Source organism: Choloepus didactylus, chromosome 4, assembly GCF_015220235.1.
Source record: "Choloepus didactylus isolate mChoDid1 chromosome 4, mChoDid1.pri, whole genome shotgun sequence".
Lineage (NCBI taxonomy): Eukaryota > Metazoa > Chordata > Mammalia > Pilosa > Megalonychidae > Choloepus > Choloepus didactylus.
In genome coordinates, this window is record NC_051310.1 from 138,096,919 (window position 1) to 138,119,466 (window position 22,548).

The 22,548-nt window shown below is 36.7% G+C and overlaps 1 protein-coding gene across 3 annotated transcripts in view; it reads left to right on the plus strand.

The window, feature by feature from the left end:
• Positions 1–22,548, plus strand: part of UBR1 (ubiquitin protein ligase E3 component n-recognin 1) — a 239,617-nt gene that overhangs the window by 20,470 nt on the left and 196,599 nt on the right. For all 3 annotated transcript variants that reach the window (XM_037834169.1, XM_037834168.1, XM_037834167.1), the window contains exons 2-3: positions 1,044–1,300; positions 3,768–3,846. In XM_037834169.1, coding sequence (XP_037690097.1) covers positions 1,044–1,300; positions 3,768–3,846 — 336 coding nt within the window. The remainder of the gene's footprint in view (positions 1–1,043; positions 1,301–3,767; positions 3,847–22,548) is intronic.

Below are 22,548 nucleotides of genomic sequence, written 5' to 3' on the forward strand. Positions count from 1 at the left end.
TGCTGTTCTATAGTAGTTTTGCCTTTTTCAAAATGTCGTATCATTACAGTTGTATGGTATATAGCCTTTGCATCTGTCTACTTTCAGAATAATGCATTTTGAGATGATCTGTGATGTTGTGTATAACAATAGTTCATTCCTTGGTATAGATGTACCACAAATTGTTTATTAATTCATCAGTTGAAGGACTCTTGGGGTGTTTTCAATTTTTGGTGATTGCGAATAGAGCCACTGTAACGTTTGCATACAGATTTTTTTGTGAACATAAATTTCATTTCTTTGGTAAATACGTAGAAGTTTGATTGCTGGGTCATATGGTAAATGCATGTTTAACTTTATAAGAAACTGCCAAACTCTTTTCCAAAGTGTCTATACTGTTTTGAGTTCCTACCAACAATGATGAGAGTTCTAATCTCTTAACATTCTTGTTCGCTCTTGGTATTACCATTTTTTTTTATTTTATCCACTCTAATAAGTTGTCTAAAGGTATCTCATTCTTATTTTAATGTCCATTTCTCTTAAAACTAATGATGTTGACCATGTTTTCATGTGCTTATTTTCTGTCTGTAATAATGTCTTTTGAAGAACAGAAGATTTTACTTTGAGGGGTCCAATTTATCTACTTTTTTTCTTTTATGGTTAGTGCTTTTGTGTTCTGAAAACTCTTTGACTCATGTTCATTTTGATTTCTTTAAACCATATGGCTCCCTGAACAATTAAACCAAGAATGTGGGGATGCTTTGTCTGTATAGCCTCTGATTTATAAAATCACCATTAGATGGCAGGAATTGGCCATTCCAGAAGGAAAGTGAAGTTCTCATCCACTGTAGCTTTTTTTCTTTTCTCCAGATGTCGGCGATCACTTATTGCCAAGGCTAATTTTTAAAATGACCACTTAACTTTTGTATTGGTGAAGGATAAAAATAAAACTATATTATAAATCACTTTCTCTGAAATTATAGAATTGTGCCATTACTTGTGACCCTAGTTCTTTAAGAAGGAACTTATTAACAAAGCCTAATTTTTGTCTTCTTTTCTTTCAGTGGTGGGATCAGCAAGTTGATTTTTATCCTGTTTTCTTGCATCATTTGGCACAATTCGTGCCAGAAATCTATTTTGCTGAAATGGACCCAGACTTGGAAAAGCAGGAGGAGAGTGTACAAATATCAGTCTTCACTCCACTGGAATGGTACTTATTTGGAGAAGATCCAGATATTTGTCTAGAGAAATTGAAGCACAGTGGAGCATTTCAACTCTGTGGGAAGGTTTTCAAAAGTGGAGAGACAACCTATTCTTGTAGGTAAGAATTAGAAATTTACAGTCTTGGTATGTTGTACCTTTCTTGTTTTTTTATTATTTATAGTATTTTACTATTTATAGTATATTTAATCCCACTTAATTAACTTCCTTTTATTATGCACTTATGTCTGATTTTGTTAGTACACCTTGTTTTTGAATATATAACTTCTATTTAAAAAATTCTCTCAGTTTTTCTTCCTGTCTTCCAAGAGTATGTAAATGATAGTTTTTTTCCCTTTGCTTATAATATAGCCCACATATTCTTACTGAAAACTTTGGGGCCAGGTATATTTCAGAATTCTGATTTTTTCAGATTTTTGAAAGATAATACAGTGCTTATATTGTATACTAACTTCCCCAGCAGAGTCAGGACAGGGCCCTTTAATCAAACAGCATTTCTACAAGAAATCTATGACTATTCACAGCAAGTAGGAAAAAGAAAATCTTTAGTCTCACATCAGTTCAAGTCATTTTTTGCCCCCATGGAATTTGGTGTCAAACCTAAAAAAAAAAGAATGCAAAAAAAATCTCAGTTTGAGAACATTTTGGACTTTAGAATTGTGGTTAAGGGATTGTGGACCTGTGGTAGTAACTAATTAGAATTTAGTTGAATAGAGGCAGGCAAATGGTAGGGAATCTGGAAGCAGCTTTAGGCTTTTTGCCCCTTGTGAAGGCAGTTGTCTTAAACATCATGGCAGTACAGAGAACCTTTTTACTCCCTGCACTTGCCTGAAATTTTCAGCTGTTGGATCTTAGCAGCGCTTTTAGTTTTCGTCCTTTATTAAAAAGTCATTTAGGTTAGGATGTGAAGTTTTAGCCTTTGTGAATATAGAGAATTGTTTTCAGCATCACTGTAATTCTAGATTTGACTGGTTTATGTATACTTGGTAGTTTTTTAATGTATGCTTTCTTTATACTGCTCTTTCTTCTAAGGAAAAAATCAACTTTTGCATTTTGTGTACTATTTTGCTATATAGCATGGTAATGTTCATTTACCTTCTTAGATATTTTTAGCTGAAGCCCAATCAATTTCAGCTAAAGCACAGTATGTCATTTGTAGACCTCATGACCCCAGAAGTGTCATGGAGACATTTTTTTTTAAAACAGTTTTATTTGCACACCGTATAATCCATTCAAAGTATAGAATTACCGGCTCTCAGTATAATCACAGAGTTGTGCATTCATCACCACAATCAATTTGAGAACATTCTCATTGCTTCAAAAAGAAAAATTCCCTACTCCGTTTACGCCCGTGATTGAAACTTTGCATTGGTATAGTACCTTTGTTATTATTGATGAAAGGATATTACAATATTACTATTAACTATAGTCCATAGTTTGCATTAGTTGTATTTTTTCCCGTATACTGCCCTATTATTAACACCTTGTACTACTGACATACGTTTGTTCTACTACTGACATACATTTGTTCTAGTTCATGTAAGAACATTTTAATATTTGTACAATTAACCACAGTCATCATCATAATAGGGTTCGCTATGTTCATGGAAATATTGTTTGTCAGAACTTAGGGGTGGTACTGACATCTAGAGGGTAGAGACGAGAATTGCTGCTGAACATCCCACAATGCACAGAACATTCTCCCCCCCTGCCAACAAATAATTATCCGGTCTAAAGTGTCAGTAGTCAGAGATTGAGAAGTAGTGTTCTAAATAAATCATACAGATTATATACATTTTTACAGAATATTATTGGGCAACCTGTATTTGCTACTAACCTTTTAAAATTCATTTTAAAAATTTCCCAATTTTATCTTTAAAATTATCATTTAAAAAAACCTTCTTTTAAATAAAGCTCTTCTAAATAAGAACATTTTTAAAAAATTCATCCTGTATTTTACACTAATTTACATTTTTCTTAATGTTTCCCTGAAAATGTTAAGTGAAATAATACATTTTAAAAGTTATTACTAGAGAGATTAAGAGGAATTTTTTTTATTCATTCAACAAATATTGAGTACCTACTATCCGCTAGACACTGTTCTTCGTGTTCTTGTACATAATAAATATAAATCACACTATAGTGTTTAGATTATAATGAATTTTGTTTTTATCTGTGCCTCATTTACCAATGAGCAATTAATGTGTGTAGAATATTTTTATAAATGTAGCAGAGTGAGATAATGGCAGATGATGAAAAAGAGCTGATCATTTTTTACAAAACTAACTTCCCATTTTGATTTCACAGTTTGAAACCAGGTGAAGGCTCAAATTAATGATTATTTAAGGAACCAAACCAAGCATCCAAACTTACACATTGAAATGTGTAAATGGAAAGCTAAAATTACGTTTCCTTTGTTCAAAACATTTTTGGAATTCAGTTTTTGAAATATTTTCATATCTAGTTAAATGCCATACAGAAAAATCATTCATGTTATATTATAGTCATACCTTAAGCGTCAGTAGGAGTCATCTAAATTTTGGAATCTAATTTTCAATCTTTTTCAGGGACTGTGCAATTGATCCAACATGTGTACTCTGTATGGACTGCTTCCAGAATAGTGTTCATAAAAATCATCGTTACAAGGTATGAAAATAGATCCATAAAATCTCTGGATTAGCAAGAATCTGATGGCCACCTAGTCCAAATTCCTGACAAATATTTAGATTCCTGCTGTAAGAGCTCTCTTATGTGGAACTTGAGCCTCTGATTAAACATATCCAGTGATAGGACATCCACTACCTCAAGAGACAATAGCCTCTTACATTTTTTTTCTTTATTGTGAGATATATCATTTTTATACAAAGGATTGTATAAAACATATGAACAGCTTAAAGAATAACTATAAAGCAAACAACTGTGTTATTTAGGTCAAGAAATACAGTATTGCCACCCCTCAGAGGCCCCCTATTTGTCCCTTTTGGATCAGAATACATCTTTCCCTCCTCAATGTAACCTCTCTCCTGTGCTTTGTGATAATGATTTCCTTGATTTGCCTTTTAATTTATCCCTAAATCTTATTGGAAATTTTATCTCTTTTTGAATTTTATGTAAATGGACTTATACTGTATGGTTTTTTGGTGGTGAGTAGCTTTTTTTCACTCAACACCATGTATGTAGCTGTAGTTTGTCCATTGGTCTTACAGTGTTCAATAACCATATTGTCTTTATTCATTGTGTTTTAGTGGATATGTGGATTGTTTCCAACTTGGGGCTTTTATGAACAGTCCTGCTATGAGCATTCTTGTCTGTGTATTTTGGTACACATGTGCAGGAGTTTTTGTAGGGCATATATCTGGAATAGAATTGATGAATTTTAAGGTATGTGGATACCCTAGAATATTATCATACTTCAAGTGGATATTTTACTTCATAGTGCCAGACTGTTTTTCAAAGTGGCTGTACCAGTTTATAGGCTCTCTGGCAGTTTATGAGAGTTCCCATTGCTCCACATTCTTGCAAGATTTGGTTTTCTCAGTCTTAAATTTTAGCCAATCTGGTGGGTATTTAATTATATTTCATTGTGGTCTTTTTAAAAAAATTTTTTTTGTAGAAAAGTTGTAGGTTTACAGAGGAGTTATGTAAAGAAATACAGTGTTTCCCCATACCCCCCCATTGAAATTTTTCATTAGTGTGGTACCTTTGTTACAACTGATGGAAGAATATTAAAACAGTACTATTAAGTATAGTCTATAGTTTACATTAGGTATATTTTCCCCATATACCACTCTATTATTAGCAACTTATATTACTGGCATACATTTGTTATAATTCATGAAAGAACATTCTTATACTTGTGCTATTAACTCCAGTCTGTTATCCACAACAAGGTTCGCTGTGTTAGACAGTTCATATTTTATCTTCTGCCTTTCGTTATAGTAACATACGTGACCCAAAACTTCCCCTCCGAACCGCATTCACTACATAATTCAGCACAACTTCCCCTCCCAACCGCATTCACTACATAATTCAGTGCTGTTAACTACACTCACAATAATGTGCTACCATCACCACCATCCATTTCCAAACCTTTACCATCAACCTAAATAGAAATTCTGTACAAATTAAGCATCATCTCCCCATTTTCTACCCCCAGTCTATTCCCTTGTTAACCTACATGCTCTATTCTAACTGTATGAGTTTGCTTGTTATAGTTAGTTCATTTATCAGTGAGATAATACAGTATATGTCTTTTTTTGTTTGACTTATTTCACTCAGCATGACCTCAGGATTTATCTATGTTGTCACATGCATCAGGACTTCATTTCTTTTTACAGCTGAATTATATTCTATTATATATATATGTATATATTCCATATTTTGTTTATCCATTTATCAGTTGATGGACACACTTAGATTGCTTCCATATTTTGACAATTGTGAATAATGCCGTGATGAACATTGGTGTACAAATACCTGTTTGAGTCCTCTGATGGTTGGGTTCATGTGTCAACTTGGCTAGGTGACCCAGCTGTCTGGTCAAGCGGGCACTGGCCTGACGATTGCTGTGAGGATATTTGAGGCTGGTTAATAAACCAGCGGGCTGGTTTGTTGGATCATCAGTCAATTGACTGCAGCTGACTGATGACTCATCAAGGGGCGTGCCTTCCACAATGAGAGAATGCAATTGGCTGGATTTGGTCCGGGTGATCAGTTGAAGGCTTATAAGTGGGACGGTTAGAGAACCTTCACTTCTTCTTCAGCTGCCCAGTGAAGCATTTCCTGGGGAGCCCTTCTAAGTTGCTGGTTCGTTTCCTGAGGAGTTCATCGAGCACGTTCGTCGAAGATCCCAGTTCATTTCCTGAGGAGTTCGTTGAAGTTGCCGGTTCATTTCCTGAGGAGTTTGTCGAAGTTGTCGGTTTGTTTCCCGAGGAGTTCATCGGACATTTTCCTTGGAGTTGACAGTTTGTTGACGGCTCTGCAGAATTTGGACTCATGCATACCCACAGTTGCGTGAGTCACTTTTACAATTTGATAATCAGAGACATCTCTCATTGATTCTGTTTCCCAAGAGAATCCTAACTAATACAAGTCCCTACTTTAAATTCTTCTGGATATATATACCTAATAACGGGATTTCCAGGTCATATGGTAATTCTCTATTTAGCTTCCCAAGGAACTGCCGAACTGTCTTCCACTTCTTCCATGGCAGCTGCACCATTTTACATTCCCATCAGCAATAAATACTTCTGAACATACTCTCCAACACTTGTAGTTTTTGTTTTTTTTTAATTGTAGCCATTCTAGTGGGTGTGAAATGATACCTCATTGTGGTTTTGATTTGCATTTCCCTAATAGCTAGTGATGTTGAGCATCTTTTCATATTCTTTCTAGCCATTTTTATGTCTTCTTTGGAGAAATGTCTATTCAAGTCTTTTGCCCATTTTTTAATTGGGTTGTTTGTCTTTTTATTGTTGAGTTGTAGTATTTCTTTATATATTCTGGATATTAAACCCTTATTTGATATGTGGTTTCCAAATATTTTCTCCAATGGGGTAGGTTGTCGTTTCACTTTCGTGACAAAGTCCTTTGATGCATAAAAGTTTTCAATTTTGAGGAGGTCCCATTTATCTATTTTTTCTTTTGTTCCTTGTGTTTTGGGTATAAAGTCTAAGAAGCCATTGCCTAACACAAGAACCTGAAGGTGCTTCCCTACATTTTCTTCTATGAGCTTTATAGTCCTGGCTCTTAAATTTAGGTGTTTGATCCATTTTGAGTTAATTTTTGTATATGGTGTGAAATATGGGTTCTCTTTCATTCTTTTACATATGGATGTCCAATTCTCCCAGCACCATTTGTTGAAGAAACTGTTCTTTCCCAATTTGAGTGGACTTGGTAGCTTTGTAAAAAATCAATTGGCCATAGATGTGTGAGGGTCTATTTTTGAACTCTCAGTTTGGTTCCATTGGTTGGTATATCTGTCCTTGTGCCAAAACCGTGGTATTTGGAGCACTGTAGCTTTGTAATATGCTTTAAAGTTAGAAAGTGTGAGTCCTCAAACTTCATTCTGCTTTTTCAAGATACTTTTGACTATGATTGACTTTTCCATTTCTTCAGGGTAGTCTGTTGGAATTTTGATTGGGATTGTGTTGAATATGTAAACAATTTGAGTAGAATTGACATCTTAACCAAATTTAATCTTCCTATCCATGAACATGGAATGTCCTTCCATTTATTTAGGTCTTCTCCGATTTCTTTTAGCGATGTTGTGTAGTTCTCTATGTACAAGTCCTTTGCATCCTTCATTCTTCATCTAATTCTTGCTGTGGATATACAGTGCAATTTTTAAAATTGAACTTTTTGTGCAATTGTTTCACCTCCAGGAGAATTTTCTCCCCAGCTCCTATGATTTGTTTAAATTCTCTGCCTCACTCAGTGCCTTGTTTTCCTTATACTTTTCACTTCTGGTACCCATTCTATCTTAACAGTAGTTCAGTTTAACCCCCGACTCTTTATTTTTTCCTGTAAGGTTTCTCTTTCTTTCTTTCTTTCTTTTTTTCTTTCTTCCTTTAATCACTGAATTTCAGTTTTTACAAATACATTTAGAACAATTCAGGTAACTAAGGCTTTTTGGGGGGAGAACAGTTCTTGTATATGGAGAACTCTATTATTCCATTAGCTCCATTTTTCTGCAAACTATTGGCTGGATTAACACTATCACAGAAGCAAAGTGTTTTTTTAAGACAAAGATCAATGCATTTATATTTACAAAAAACCGTAGACAAACATGCATTTCTCCTTTATTTGGAGGACTTATATAGATGTTTAAACATTAAGGTGGTGATGATTCTAAATCATAATGAAATTCTAAGTTAAGCCTTTGTTTTGAATCTCTTATTCATAAGCAACTGTAACCAAAGCAGACTCTTTTATCTACTAAGTTGAGTTCATCTGCCCAGGATATACGTTATTTACCCATTACAAACACTTCCTCTGTATATGATGTATGGAATATGAATTAGTAGCAACACTGCCATTTTACTTTAAGAAATTATTAGTCCCCTTGCTAGGTTTTCTGTTGAAGATTTAACCTTCAGTAGCACAAGCATGTGCAAAAGAAGGGACAAAGCATTTCTTTGTAAGCTTAGAACACTTACAAAGTGTATTGAACCTTACTTTTCTGAAAGTTGGCCAACAATTAGTCAAGATCTGCTAAATACAGAAAACCCCCAAAGCATACTTGACCATGCTCCCATCTCAAAACAAAAAAAATGTTCTTATGATTGAAAAAAATAGGTCTTCACCTTCTTTATTTTCTTTGAAGAAGACTGCTTGGTTTAACTTTAAAAAAAAAAAAAAAAGCAGGCTACCATAATTTAGTTGGTTCTATTCTGTAATGCTACCCTCAAGACACGAATAACAATACCCTTGCTAAACCGATGTCTTTCAGAAAACATTTAAAGAAAAGAGGGAAGTGGTGAGGGAAGATGGGTCACTTTAAAATAGTTGTAGAGTGCATTCTTGCTCTGCTTAGTAGAAGTGCCACACATTGAAATTTAGAAAGAATTGTCCTTTTCTCTTTCTACTTTTTTTTAAAAAATGTACAGTGTGATAAAGCTTAGATCCAGCCTATGGGTGCACTGTGGGAAGCAGCTCTGGGGCACCCCTCTAAACTACTACTATTGTAGACAGCAGGATGTTAGTAGGGCACATCCCACTGTTGCCATGCTGTGGATGACTTACTGTTATTTCAACTAGGAGGATCACCATTTACACATAAACCCTCAGTATTATTCCTTTACAAAGTAATTTTACAGCCAAGAGCCTCTTGTGAATAAAATTCTGTATACTTACATTGGTATAAATAATAGCTCATGTAGAGAAAGGATGGTACTGATTACATGAAAACTATTTGAAAGTTAGAGACAGCTACAGTTTTCGTTTGTGTCTTAAAGTCAGAACAGTGAGATGTCAAAGCAGATGAAGCTGTAGGCAGCATGAGTTTCGAACCATATAAACACTGTGGTTTAAATCCACTTTACAGGTTGCTATCAAGAAGTAGAAATTTCCAACAAGTACTGTTAAAAATATATTTTGGGTGCAATTTAAGATAAGTATGTTACATGCCAACTGAAATGTTTTAAAGAGTTGAAAAGTTTGTATCCTAGTACCTGCTAAGCTGGGCTTCAGCTGAATGGCTAATGCTGTTTTTTTTTGTTTGTTTGTTTGTTTGTTTTTTTTATATATATATATTTTTTTCCATTTTTATTGAGATTGTTCAGATACCATACAATTATCCAAAGATCCAAAGTGTACAATCGCTTGCCCCTGGGTACCCTCATACAGCTGTGCATCCATCACCACACTTAATTTTTGTTCAATTTTTAGAAACTTTTCGTTACTCCAGACAAGAAATAAAGTGAAAGATGAAAAAAGAAAAAAAGAAAAGGAAACTCTAAACCTCCCCTATCCCTAACCAACCCCCTCAATTGTTGACTCCTAGTATTGATATAGTACGTTTGTTACTGTTTATGAAAAAATGTTGAAATACTACTAACTGTAGTATATAGTTTGTAATAGGTATATAGTTCTTCCCTATATGCCCCTCCATTATTAACTTCTAATTGTATTGTCATACATTTGTTCTGGTTCATGGAAGTGATTTCTAGTATTTGTACAGTTGATCATGGACATTGCCCACCATAGGATTCAGTTTTATACATTTCCATCTTTTGACCTTCAACTTTCCTTCTGGTGACATATATGACTCTGAGCTTCCCCTTTCCACCTCATTCACACACCATTCGGCGCTGTTAGTTATTCTCACATCTTGCTACCAACACCCCTGTTCGTTTCCAAACATTTAAGTTCATCCTAATTGAACATTCTGCTCATACTAAGCAAGAGCATCTACATTTCTTCCACAAGGCAGGAGGGAGAGTCAAAGAAGGTAGAGAGGCAAAAGGAAGAGGAAACAAACAAACAAAAATGACAGCTAGGAAGCAGCAAAAGGAAAAATAACCTTAAATCAAAGTGGAATAAAGAATCAGACAATACCACCAATGTCAAGTGTCTAACATGCCTCCCCTATCCCCCCCTCTTATCTGCATTCACCTTGGTATATCACCTTTGTTACATTAAAGGAAACATAATACAATGATTCTATTAGTTACAGTCTCTAGTTTATGCTGATTGCATCCCTCCCCCAATGCCTCCCCATTTTTAACACCTTGCAAGGTTGACATTTGCTTGTTCTCCCTCGTAAAAGAACATATTTGTACATTTTATCGCAATTGTTGAATACTCTAGATTTCACCAAGTTACACAGTCCCAGTCATTATCTTTCCTCCTTTCTTGTGGTGTCTCACATGCTCCCCATCTTTCTCTCCCAACCGTATTCATAGTTACCTTTGTTCAGTATACTTGCATTGCTACCATCTCCCCAAATTGTGTTACAAACCACGCACTCCTGTCTTCTATCACCCTGTAGTGCTCCCTTTAGTATTTCCTGTAGGGCAGGTGTCTCGTTCACAAAGTCTCTCATTGTCTGTTTGTTAGAAAATATTTTGAGCTCTCCCTCATATTTGAAGGACAGCTTTGCTGGATACAGGATTCTTGGTTGGTGGTTTTTCTCTTTCAGTATCTTAAATGTATCACACCACTTCCTTCTTGCCTCCATGGTTTCTGCTGAGAGATCTGCACATAGTCTTATGAAGCTTCCTTTGTATGTAATGGATCGCTTTTCTCTTGCTGCTTTCAGGATTCTCTCTTTGTCTTTGACATTTGATAATCTGATTATTAAGTGTCTTGGCGTAGGCCTATTCATATCTATTCTGTTTGGAGTACGCTGCACTTCTTGGATCTGTAATTTTATGTCTTTCATAAGAGATGGGAAATTTTCATTAATTATTTCCTCTATTATTGCTTCTGCCCCCTTTCCCTTCTCTTCTCCTTCTGGGACACCAATGATACGTACATTATTGTACTTTGTTTCATCCTTGAGTTCCCGGAGACGTTGCTCATATTTTTTCATTCTTTTCTCCATCTGCTCCTTTGCATGTAGGCTTTCAGGTGTTTTGTTCTCCAGTTCCTGGGTGTTTTCTTCTGCCTCTTGAGATCTGCTGTTGTATGTTTCCATTGTGTCTTTCATCTCTTGTGTTGTGCCTTTCATTTCCATAGATTCTACTAGTAGGTTTTTTGAACTTTTGATTTCTGCCGTATGCATGTCCAGTGCTTCCTTTACAGCCTCTATCTCTTTTGCAATATCTTCTCTAAACTTTTTGAATTGATTTAGCATTAGTTGTTTAAATTCCTGTATCTCAGTTGAAGTGTACGTTTGTTCCTTTGACTGGGCCATAACTTTGTTTTTCTTAGTGTAGGTTGTAATTTTCTGTTGTCTAGGCATGGTTTCCTTGGTTATCCAAATCAGGTTTTCCCAGACCAGAACAGGCTCAGGTCCCAGAGGGAAGAAATATTCAGTATCTGGTTTCCCTGCGGGTGTGTCTTAGAAAATTGCTCCACCCTTTGATGCCTTGGGTCACTGTGCTTTTCTGCCCAGCAGGTGATGCCTGTTAACCTATAATTCTTGACTGGTGTGAGGCGGTCTGGCGGTGTTCCCCCAGGCTCTGGGGTCTGGTTCTGAATGGAAAGGGCCCCACCCCTTTCCTCCTAGAGAAGACAGACCCCCCAGGTGGAGGTCATTAGCATTTCAATGGTCTCGCTCTCTGCTTGTGCTGTCTCCGCCCTTCCCCGAGTCACAGCCCTGGAAACTTAAAATGAGTGGGGCTTTCTCCGAGCCGAAAAAGAAACAGATAGTCCCCTTCAGACCCAGTCAAGGCGACCCTCCGGCTCTCCCAGGTCAGTCGTCACCCAAAGCCTCTGTCTTTTTTGGGGCCACGTACCTGTAGTGAGCAGTTCACACTCACTACTTAAAACCCCAGTTGGAGCTCAGCTGAGCCGTATTCGCTTGCTGGGAGAGAGCTTCTCTCTGGCACCATGCGGCTCCGCAGCTTGGGCTATGGGGGAGGGGGTCTCCCGACCTGGTTCCGTAGGTTTTACTTACAGATTTTATGCTGTGTTCTCGGGCATTCCTCCCAATTCAGGTTGGTGTATGATGAATGAATGGTCTTGTTTGTCCCCCCCCCGCAGTTCTTCTGGATTATTTACTAGTTGTTTCTGGTTTTTTGTAGTTGTTCCAGGGGGACTACTTAGCTTCCACTCCTCTCTATGCCGCCATCTTGCCCGAGTCCTAATGCTGTTTTTAAAGGAGTGAAATACATTTATTTTTTAGAAGGAAAGACTAGCTTTGAAGGAGCAATGGTAGGTGACACAAAAACAATCATTTTTAGATCAACATTGTACACTTTGTAATACACTCAAGTTTATAGACAAATTTCATGTTTACAAGTATAGAAGGCAAAGAATTGCAAAGAATCTAAGCAACCGCTGGGAGATGATCCAGCTGTTGTGAGTGAGATGTCGCCGGCAGTGCGCACCAATATCCTGTACACCGCACATATTTATGGCAAGATCCTACCTAACAGCCCCATGCTCAACATGCACTTTGTCAAGAGCCACCACCTGCAGGATGGCATATTAAATCTGATAATAAGGAAGGATTTGAAAACTGTACTGAAATTCCACTGTTGTCCAGTTAAAGGATGCCTCAGAGGTCCTAACAGACCATTTTCTCAATTCTCCCTTGTAAAACAGCACATTATGAAAATGCATGCTGAAAAGAAACATAAATGTAGTAAGTGCAGCAATTCTTATGGTACTGAATGGGATTTGAAAAGACATGTGAAGGAAATATGAATGGCCAAAAAACACTTGAAAAAATGTTCAGCTTCTCTAGCTATTAGAGAGATGCAAATTAAGACTACAATGAGATACCATCTCACACCAATTAGATTGGTTTCCATTAACAGAAAACAACAAATGCTGGAGAGTGTGTGGAGAGATTGGAACTCTTTTTCATTGTTGGTGGGACTATGTAATGGTATAGCCACTCTGGAAGACAGTGTGGCGGTTGGTTCCTTAGAAAGCTAAATATAGAGTTACCCTTCGATCCAGCAATTGCACTTCTCAGTATATACCTGGAAGATCTGAAAGCAGTGACACGAACAGATATCTGCATGCCAGTGTTCACAGCAGCAATATTCACAATTGCCAAGAGATGGAAACAACCCAAATGTCCTTCAACAGATGAGTGGATAACACCAAAATGTGGTATATACACTTGATGGAATACTGTGTGGCAGTAAGAAGGAACAATGTCGTGAAACATATGACAACATGGATGAACCTTGAAGACATAATGCTGAGTGAAATAAGCCAGGCACAAAAAGAGAACTATTGTATATTACCACTAATGTGAACACTGAAAAATGGAAAAAAAATGGTTTATATTGTAAAATGTGGGGGACCTAGTGATAGACAACAAATAGTGAAGGGGGGACAATAAATCTAATAAGAACAGATAAGTTATGGAGGGTAAGCTTAATGTTCTGGGAATGCTCAGGAACAACTGATTTGTTAATTTCTGGGGGATATGGTAGGAACAAGTGTGTAGAAATGTAGTTATTTTAGGTTATTTGTTTTTCTTATTCCTTTGTTGGGTTATAGTCTGTTTATTTTCTTGGGGTAGTGTAGGAACATATTGGAAGCAATGGAGTTATTTTAGGTTATTTGTTTTTTCTTATTCCTTTGTTTTGGTTTTGTTTGAAATGTTGCTTTTTTTAATTGTTTTTTTCTAATTTTTTGATAAAGTTAAACATTGAATGAGTGTGAAAAAATAAATGAACAATGGGGAGAGAAGGAGAATGGAATATTTTGGATGTTCTTTTTTATTCTAATTTTTATTTTATTTTTTGGAACAATGAAAATGTTCAAAGATTGATTGTGATCAGTGCACAACTATGAACAACTGATTGTACACCTTGAATGAGTGTATGTTATGTGAATATATCTCGATAAAAATGCAGGTAGGAAAAAAAAAAAGACAAATGGAGGATTGTGGCAAGACCTTCCAGTGCACATGTAGCTGCTGTGAGTGGCTCTGTAGTCTGTCTGCAGTGAGAGGGACTGAGGTCATGCTGCCCCTGTGCAACTACCAAGGCGTGCTGGGACTGGGACCAAGGTGAGAGGGAGGGGAACGAGGAACCAGCTGGTGATCTGGGATGGAATTTTCCTGCCTGATATTTTTCTTTTTCTTTGCTTCAGCATTTGTGGGTCTTTCTCTGTTCTCTGTGTTTCTCCAGAGTTCAAAGCAATTGAGATTTGCCCATTCACTGTACCTCTGGGGAGACTTTTTCATGGGATTTCTTACATCTCCATATTGATGATGACATCTCCTCATTATGGTCTTAATTTATATTTGCGGTTGAGGACTTTACCTATGTGGTTATATTTTTAGACAGCCTCATTATTTTGAGCTGAAAAATACTTCTCAAATAATAGTGCTGGATCTGGGCTTAGACAGACATAATAATTGATGTTTCTCTTTGTATATGTAACGTGCCTAATATCCTGTGTATGTAAATAACATCTTGAAGTTATGTAGAATACAGCTTCCATAGATTTGAGAGTGCTACTCAAGTTCTTACATGGACTTCAACATTACTCCTTCCATCTTAGGAAACAGAGGTTCTAGATACTATTATTGTACACAAGAAAAAATAGATTGGGAAACCTATGATCTAGTTAGGTTAAAATATTTTCCCAAGATTGCAGACTTAAGCATTGATGGAATTTACAAAGTTGACGATTGGTTATATCCCATATTTCCTGATCATCTCCATTAATTATGTAGATTATAGTTTTTCTTATGTTGGAAAACTCAAGAAAGAATGTCAGAAGAGAGGCAAGGAAGAAATTGTTAAATTCTTCTCAATTTTTTTGTCTGGGAGACTAATGGGGAGATCTGCTAAAGGTTTCAACTTCCTCATATTTAAAGATTCCTGAGCCTATGATCCCCAAACATTAGGATTTTGTGGGCCAGTACAATTTCATAAAAAAATTTGGGTAAGGCAGTTTCAAAATTCATTTGGCAGAGTAAGTTCAATTAAAAAACAACGTAATGAGCAACCAGAAAAAAAAAAAAAAAAAAAGCCACCCCTGCTCTCTCCTATCATTTTATAGGAAATAGGATAATCTCAGAATAAAAATAAATCCTTTAAATTGAATGCCTGTAGCTCTGTAGAACAGTTCACCACAGTGTCTTCCTTTCCTCATTTTTCTGCAGAATGGTAAAATTGTTTTTTTGGGGGAACCTCCTCACTAAGCTACTCTCATATACTTAACACTTACCAGCCTATATCCCCATCTTTTTTGATTATCCTAAGATTTTCCATCTTTAGCTTTTTGCAGAGTTGTACTTGTTGCTTACATAGATTACTTGGGAAGCACTAAATTATCATAAACATGGAATATTGTGTGACTAATAAAAATTATGTTTCCAAGCTTAAACAGTAACACCTATCAAAATGAATATGTAGAGAGTGGGATACTCTTGGTGGGAGACTAAATCGATAGAATCTTTCTGAAATACATGTATGTGTGGTGAAATTTTTAATGAAAAGTAAAAATGACTAAAAAACACAATTCAGGTAAGTAATTACCTCCAGGGCAGGTAAAGGGATGGGATTCTGGATAATAACTTAAAGAGCTTCAGCAGCACTGGCAGTGCTTTCTTAGGTTGAGTGCTGTGTTCATGGGTGTTCATTTCATTTTTATTCTTTGTAACTTACTATATGTTATATATTCCACACATTGTATATTCTTTTGTGTAATAAAACATTTAAAAAATTGAAGTCATTAAAAATGAAAATACAGTAAGAGAAAAGAAAGGAAATGTGTTACTCCAAAGAAGAAGGAAGAAAAGGAGAGAAATGGCAGAGAGAACACCCAAGATTGGATGCTAGTTGTGAAGAAAGGGCCAAGGAAAACCCTCTAGAGGTTGCAGCTGGGTAGTCCAAAACAACTTTTGAGAACAAGAGGATAACAAATAAAAAATCTTGAGTTGTTTGCTCTGCAGTGTGTGATGTGGTTCTTTATGTCCCCAGATTTTCGGTAGTTTACCCCTTAAAAAAGCCTACCATAATCTCTGCATTTTTTCTTCTCAAAACAATGAAAATGCCCAAGATTATTTTGGATGTACATAAATATTTCCTTTATGTTATTAAAAGACAAAAGTGGATTACAAAAATAGTATATTCACACATCTCCTCTAATAAAAAAAATCTGAACATTATTTCAAATGAAGTTTACCGAGTTGTAAAAGAAGAAAAATTCTTTTGTTATACTTTTAAATGGAAAAAGCAGAATATAAAATTTTATACTCAGTTTCTGTTGTTTCTTTTTGAGAATATTATATATCGAATAATCATAATTTACTTTAACCATTTACCTATTATTGGGAATTTATTTGGATTTCATTTTCTTTTATCTGTATATGAGATTTTATAAAAGTGTTTTACACAACTGTGAGGATGCACAAGTACAAATTCCGTAGGGCAGGCAGCAAGCTGGTAACTCTGATGAAGGCCTTTGATGAACACCCCAGGAGAGGCTGGCTGGTTGGCTGAAGAAGAAGTGAAAGTACTCTCTCTTCTCCCGTAAAAGTCTTCAACTGATTGGGTTAAATCCAGCTAATTGAATTCTCTCCTGTTGTTGATGTAATCAGCCAAGATGCACTCAATTGACTGATGATTTAATAAACCAGCCTTCTGATTTATTAACCAGCCACAAATGCCCTTGCAGAAACAGTTAGGCCAGTGCTTGCTTGACCATGGATTTCGTTTTTTAATGGTGAATAGTGTTGTAATAAATGTCTTTATGCATAAATCATTTCTCTATATGTAGAATTATTTCCTTAGGATAGGTTCTCAGAAGTAGAATTACTGGGTTTTAATATGGCCTTTTTAAGATTCTTAGTGCATTTTTCCAGTTACTTTAGGAAAGAGTTATATGAATTGTACTGCAAGCTTCAGTGCCAACGAACCTGCAGATATCTTTTAACAAACGTTTTATCCTTGTTAACTTTTTTTTTTAAATTTTATTTTGAAATAAATTCAAACGTACAGGAACAGTTGCAAAAACAATACAAATCCCATACACAGAACTCCAGCATACCCTGACCGCCCTCCCCTGATACCCCGATCCACCAACTTTAACATCCTGTCACACCACCCTTACTTTCTTTCCCTCCCTCCCTATCTATCATCCATCGTCTGTTGAACATATGAGAGCAAGCTGCACACATCCTTGAACAAACAATATAATTCACATATACATTTCCCATGAGCAAGAACATTGTTTTATGCAGTCCCATTAAGCGCAGCTAAGAAGTTCAGGAAATTCAACATTGATACAAAGCTTAGATTCTATATTTTCTTTTTTTTTTTTCTTATGTCCCAACTGTGTCCCTTTGAGCCTCCTCTCCTCCATCCTCAGATCCCATCCAGGATCATCCTTGGCATTTAATTGTCATTATGTATTTAGACGTTTTTTTTTTTTTCAATTGTGGAAACATATCTACAGCATAAATCTTCCTATTCCAACCCCTCCCTAGCATTTCATTAGTGGGATTAATCACATTTAGAATGTTGCAATGCTATCACTTTCCACTATCCATTACTAGAAATTTCCCTTCACCCCAAACAGAAACCCTACACTCATTTCTTATCTCCCCATTGTCCCTTCCCCCACTTCTCATAACCCATACTCTACTTTTCATCTCTGTGGTCATATTCTCTAATACTTTCTTTGTGTTTATCGTGGGGCTTAAATTTAACCTCTTAAATCTGTAACAATCTTGTTTTTCTTTGATACCAACTTAACTTCAATAGGACATGTAAACTATGTTCCTATACTTCTCCATTCCTCCACCTTTATGTAGTTCTTGTCAAAAATTACATATTTTACATTGAGTCCAAAACCACTGATGTATTATTACAGTTTATGTATTTTACATCCTGTAGGAAGTAAATAATGGAGTTACAAATCAAAAATACAGTAGTATTGGTATTTATATTTACCATGTGATCTTTATTGGAAATCTTTATTTTTTCATGTGGTTTCAGTCAATTGTTTAGTGTCCCTTCTTTTCAGCCTGCTCAACTCCCTTTAGCATTTCTTATGGGACTGATCTACTGGTGATGAAGTCCCTCAGCTTTTGATTATCCAGGAATGTTTTCATCTCCCCCTCATTTTTACCCTCCAGTTGTTTGTGAATTTTCTAAAACTCTGATGGTTATTGACTTCTATTTGTATTCCATTGTGGTCAGAGAATGTGCTTTGAATATATTCAATTTTTAAAAGAATTCATTGAGGCTTGTTTTATGTCCCAGCATATGGTCTATTCTGGAGAAAGATCTGTGATCACTAGAGAAGAATGTGTGTCCTGGTGATTTGGGGTGTGATGTTCTATATATGTCTGTTAAATTTCTCTATATCTCTCTCTCCTTTCTTTGTTTCTCTGTCGTAGGGCTCGCTTTAGGGCAGGTCTTTTATTGGCAAAATCTCTCAGCATTTGTTTGTGAAAAATTTAAGCTCTCCCTCAAATTTGAAGGAGAATTTTGCTGGATAAAGTATTCTTGGTTGGAAATTTTTCTCTCTGAGAATTTTAAATATGTCATGTCGCTGCCTTCTCGCCTCCATGGTGGCCGCTGAGTAGTCACAACTTAGTCTTATGTTGTTTCCTTTGTATGTGGTGAATTGCTTTTCTCTGCTGCTTTCAGAACTTGCTCCTTCTCTTCAGTATTTGACAGTCTGATCAGAATATGTCTTGGAGTGGGTTTATTTGGATTTATTCTATTTGGAGTTTGCTGGGCATTGATGCTTTGTATATTTATATAATGTAGAAGGTTTGGGAAGTTTTCCCCAACAATTTCTTTGAATACTCTTTCTAGACCTTTACCCTTCTCTTCCCCTTCTGGGATACCAATGAGTCTTAACTTTGGACATTTTGTTTTATCTATCATATCCCTGAGATCCATTTCAATTTTTTCAATTTTTTTCCCCATTCTTTCTTTTGTTCTTTCATTTTCCGTTCTGTGGTCCTCGAGGATGCTGAGTCGTTGTTCAACTTCCTCTAATCTTGTATTATGAGTATCCAGAGTCTTTTTAATTTGGCCAACAGTTTCTTTTATTTCCATAAGATCTTCTATTTTTTTATTTACTCTTGCAATTTCTTCTTTATGCTCTTTTAGGGTCTTCTTTATGTCCTTTATATCCTGTGCCATGCTCTTCTTCATGTCCTTTATATCCTGTGCCATGCGCTCATTGTTTGACTTTAGGTCTTTGATTAATTGCGCCAAGTACTGTGTGTCTTCTGATCTTTTGATTTGGGTGTTTGGGTTTGGGTTCTCCATATTGTCTGGTTTTATCATATGCTTTAAGATTTTCTGTTGTTTTGGCCTCTTGGCATTTGCTTTACTTGATAGGGTTCTTTCTGGATATAAAAAATACCCATCTCTAATTTGTCAGATCTACAACTTGATGACGTGCACTTTCTCTAACTAGCCAGCAGATGGCGACCACGAGTCACCTATTCCCCTCAGGTCAGTTCTCCCCAACTTTGTCTTTGTGGTGTGTAGGGACCTGGTTCTTGTGGGGTTCAAGTGGTGCACTAAGTTTGGGTGTGTTGTTGGTGCTGTCCGCCTTGAATGTGGGGCGTGTGTCTGGGTGGTTAGGGAGGCAGGGCAGCTTTAATAAGCAAACCTCCCAGGTGTTCCTGGAGATTTAAGGCTGTTGCAAAAGTCTAAGCCTTCATTTCAGTCTTGCCACAGATTGTCTCTGCCACTGACCCACAAGTCCTTGGTATTGGTGTAGGGTCCCTGGGATTTCCAGGCGGGTCCCCCTTCCCAGCCACACTCTTCCAGGACCTCTGCTAAGGGAAGGCTGTGCCACGTCACAAGTGCACGCTGGCCCTCCAGGGAAGCCCTGGGCCGCTGGGCCGTGCAGGGGCGTTCCCAGCCTGCTGTAAAGAAGGTTGAATGGGGCATGTTAATTTCCCCCTTTTCTCCCAACTCTGCCTTCCCAGCTCCAGGACAATTATCTGTGGATGCACTAAAGGCCACTGTCCACAGCCGATATTGTGGTGTGTGCGCGGTGCTGTGGGAGACACTCCCTGTCACACTGGGTTTCTTGGCGTGGCTCTGGGCTATAGCTCCGGCCCCAGGCAGGAGCATTCCCAGCCTGCCGGGGAGATGGCTGCAAGGGGCACTGTTTCTTTCTCCTTTTGGCTCCCCTCTGCCCCCCTGGCCCTGAGGCAATCAGCAGCGGGCTATCCTCCATGCCAGACACAGAGAGGTTGGCACAGCCCGCTCCTGCCTTGCTTCACTGTGTGGTTCTCACCATCATAACTGTAGCCACTCGCGGGGTTTTTGTTTGTTTTGTTTTGTTTTGTTTTTAAAAAAGACTAGTCCATCTCCAAACGCCAACCCACGGTTTCCCCACACCACAGCGCAGCTGCCAGACTTTCAGCTTGCTCACTCACTCGTTTCAGAATGCATACTCCCAGTTTCACCAAATGCACGGTCCCTGTGGATTTAGCAGACCTTGTCTGGCTGATGCATCACTGGAACTGATGTTCTGGGTCACTTTTCTGGCTTTTATCTAGTATTTTTCACAGAGGTGTTTTTTTGCCCTGTCTCACCTAGCTGCCATCTTAGGTTCTCTCTCTTTGTTAACTTTTTAACAAACTTTTCAAGTGAACCCAAGTTTTAAAAATTTGTTTTCTCTTATTTCTATTTAAATTTATTTTGTTGATTGTTCTTAATTTTGTTTTTCTTTGCTTATTTTATAAGACTGAGTATAGAATACTCTTGCATTGCTACGTAATTCTGTTCACTTTCAGTTCTTTTGCTGGAGATTCCCCAATTATCTCTTGGTTGAATGAAGTTCATCCTCTTCTATAGGAGTCAGTAAACTAGAGCCTATGGGCCTGATCCAGTGTGCCACCTATTTATTTATGTCCTGCTAGCTAAGAATGGTTTTTATATTTTTAAGTGGTTGAAAATAAAAATATTTCATGACACATGTAAATTATATGAAATTCAGATTTCATTGTTCATAAGTAAAGTTTTGTTGGAACACAGCCATACTCATTCAGTTATGTATTTTCTGTGGTTGCTTATGCACTATAATAGTAGAGTTGAGTAATTGTGATGGATGCTCTACATCCTACAAAACCTGAAATATTTACTGTCTGGCCCTTTATACAGAGAGTTTGCCAGTGCCTGTTCAAGTAGATTCCCCCAAAAGTTCACATGTATACAGTGTTTCCTGAGTTCTTACATGTTCAAAATTGTATTTTTTAGCTTGCCTGGAGATAATATCCTTGGTTTGCATTTTCTTTCTTTCTTGAAGTGTTGCTCCACTGTTGTCTTTTACATGTTGTTATTTAGAAGTCTGATTCTAGTTTAATTATCTTGCTGTTCTAACTTATTTCATTGTTTTTCCTGAAGGTCCTCAGGACATTTTCTTTTTGCTTTATCGTCTAATAGTTTTACTAGATATATTTTAAAGTCGATTATACTGTGTGATTCCACCCCCCCCACCCCCCAGGACAGCTTTCTTTTATTTATCTAGATAATATATATGAGAATGACAATATTTACTATCATTTATTGAGGTGTGGTACTGAGCATGCTGCAGTCATTTACTGACTTAATCTTTAAAAAAGCCTTAAGAGGTAGATACTATCTTTCTTTTTCTTCTTGGTTGCTCTTTTTTTTTTTTCTTTTGTGGAGACATATACAACATAAACTTTCCTATCTCAGCTACTCCCAAACGTACCATTTAGTGGCATAAAATCACATTCACATCATTGTGCTACCCTCACCAACATCCCTTACCAGAATTTTTCTCATCACCCCAAACAGAATATCTATTATGCATTAACTCCCCATTTCCCTCTACCTGGTAACCTGTACTGTACATTCTGTCTCTATACATTTGCATATTCTAGCTATTTCATTTAAGTGAAATCATACAATATTTGTCCTTTCTGTTTGGCTTATTTCCCTCATTGTTCAATGTAGTAGCATGTGCCAGAACTTTGTTCCTTTTTACAGCTAACTGGGTGAATTTCTCAGTAACTTGTGGACCCTTTCAATGTATAGATTCAGGTCTTCTTTTGTTTCCAGAAAGATGTCTTAGGTTAAAGTTTAAAATATTAGCTCTGTTCAGTTGTTTTGATTTTCTTCATCAGTGACTCCAGGATGCATATGTTGGCTCTTTTGCCTGTTTTCCATTTCAACTACTTTTTCTTGGATTGTTTACTTCTTTATTTTATCTCATTTTAATTCTCTTGGTTGTTTTCCTGCTTTCCTTCAATACTATTTA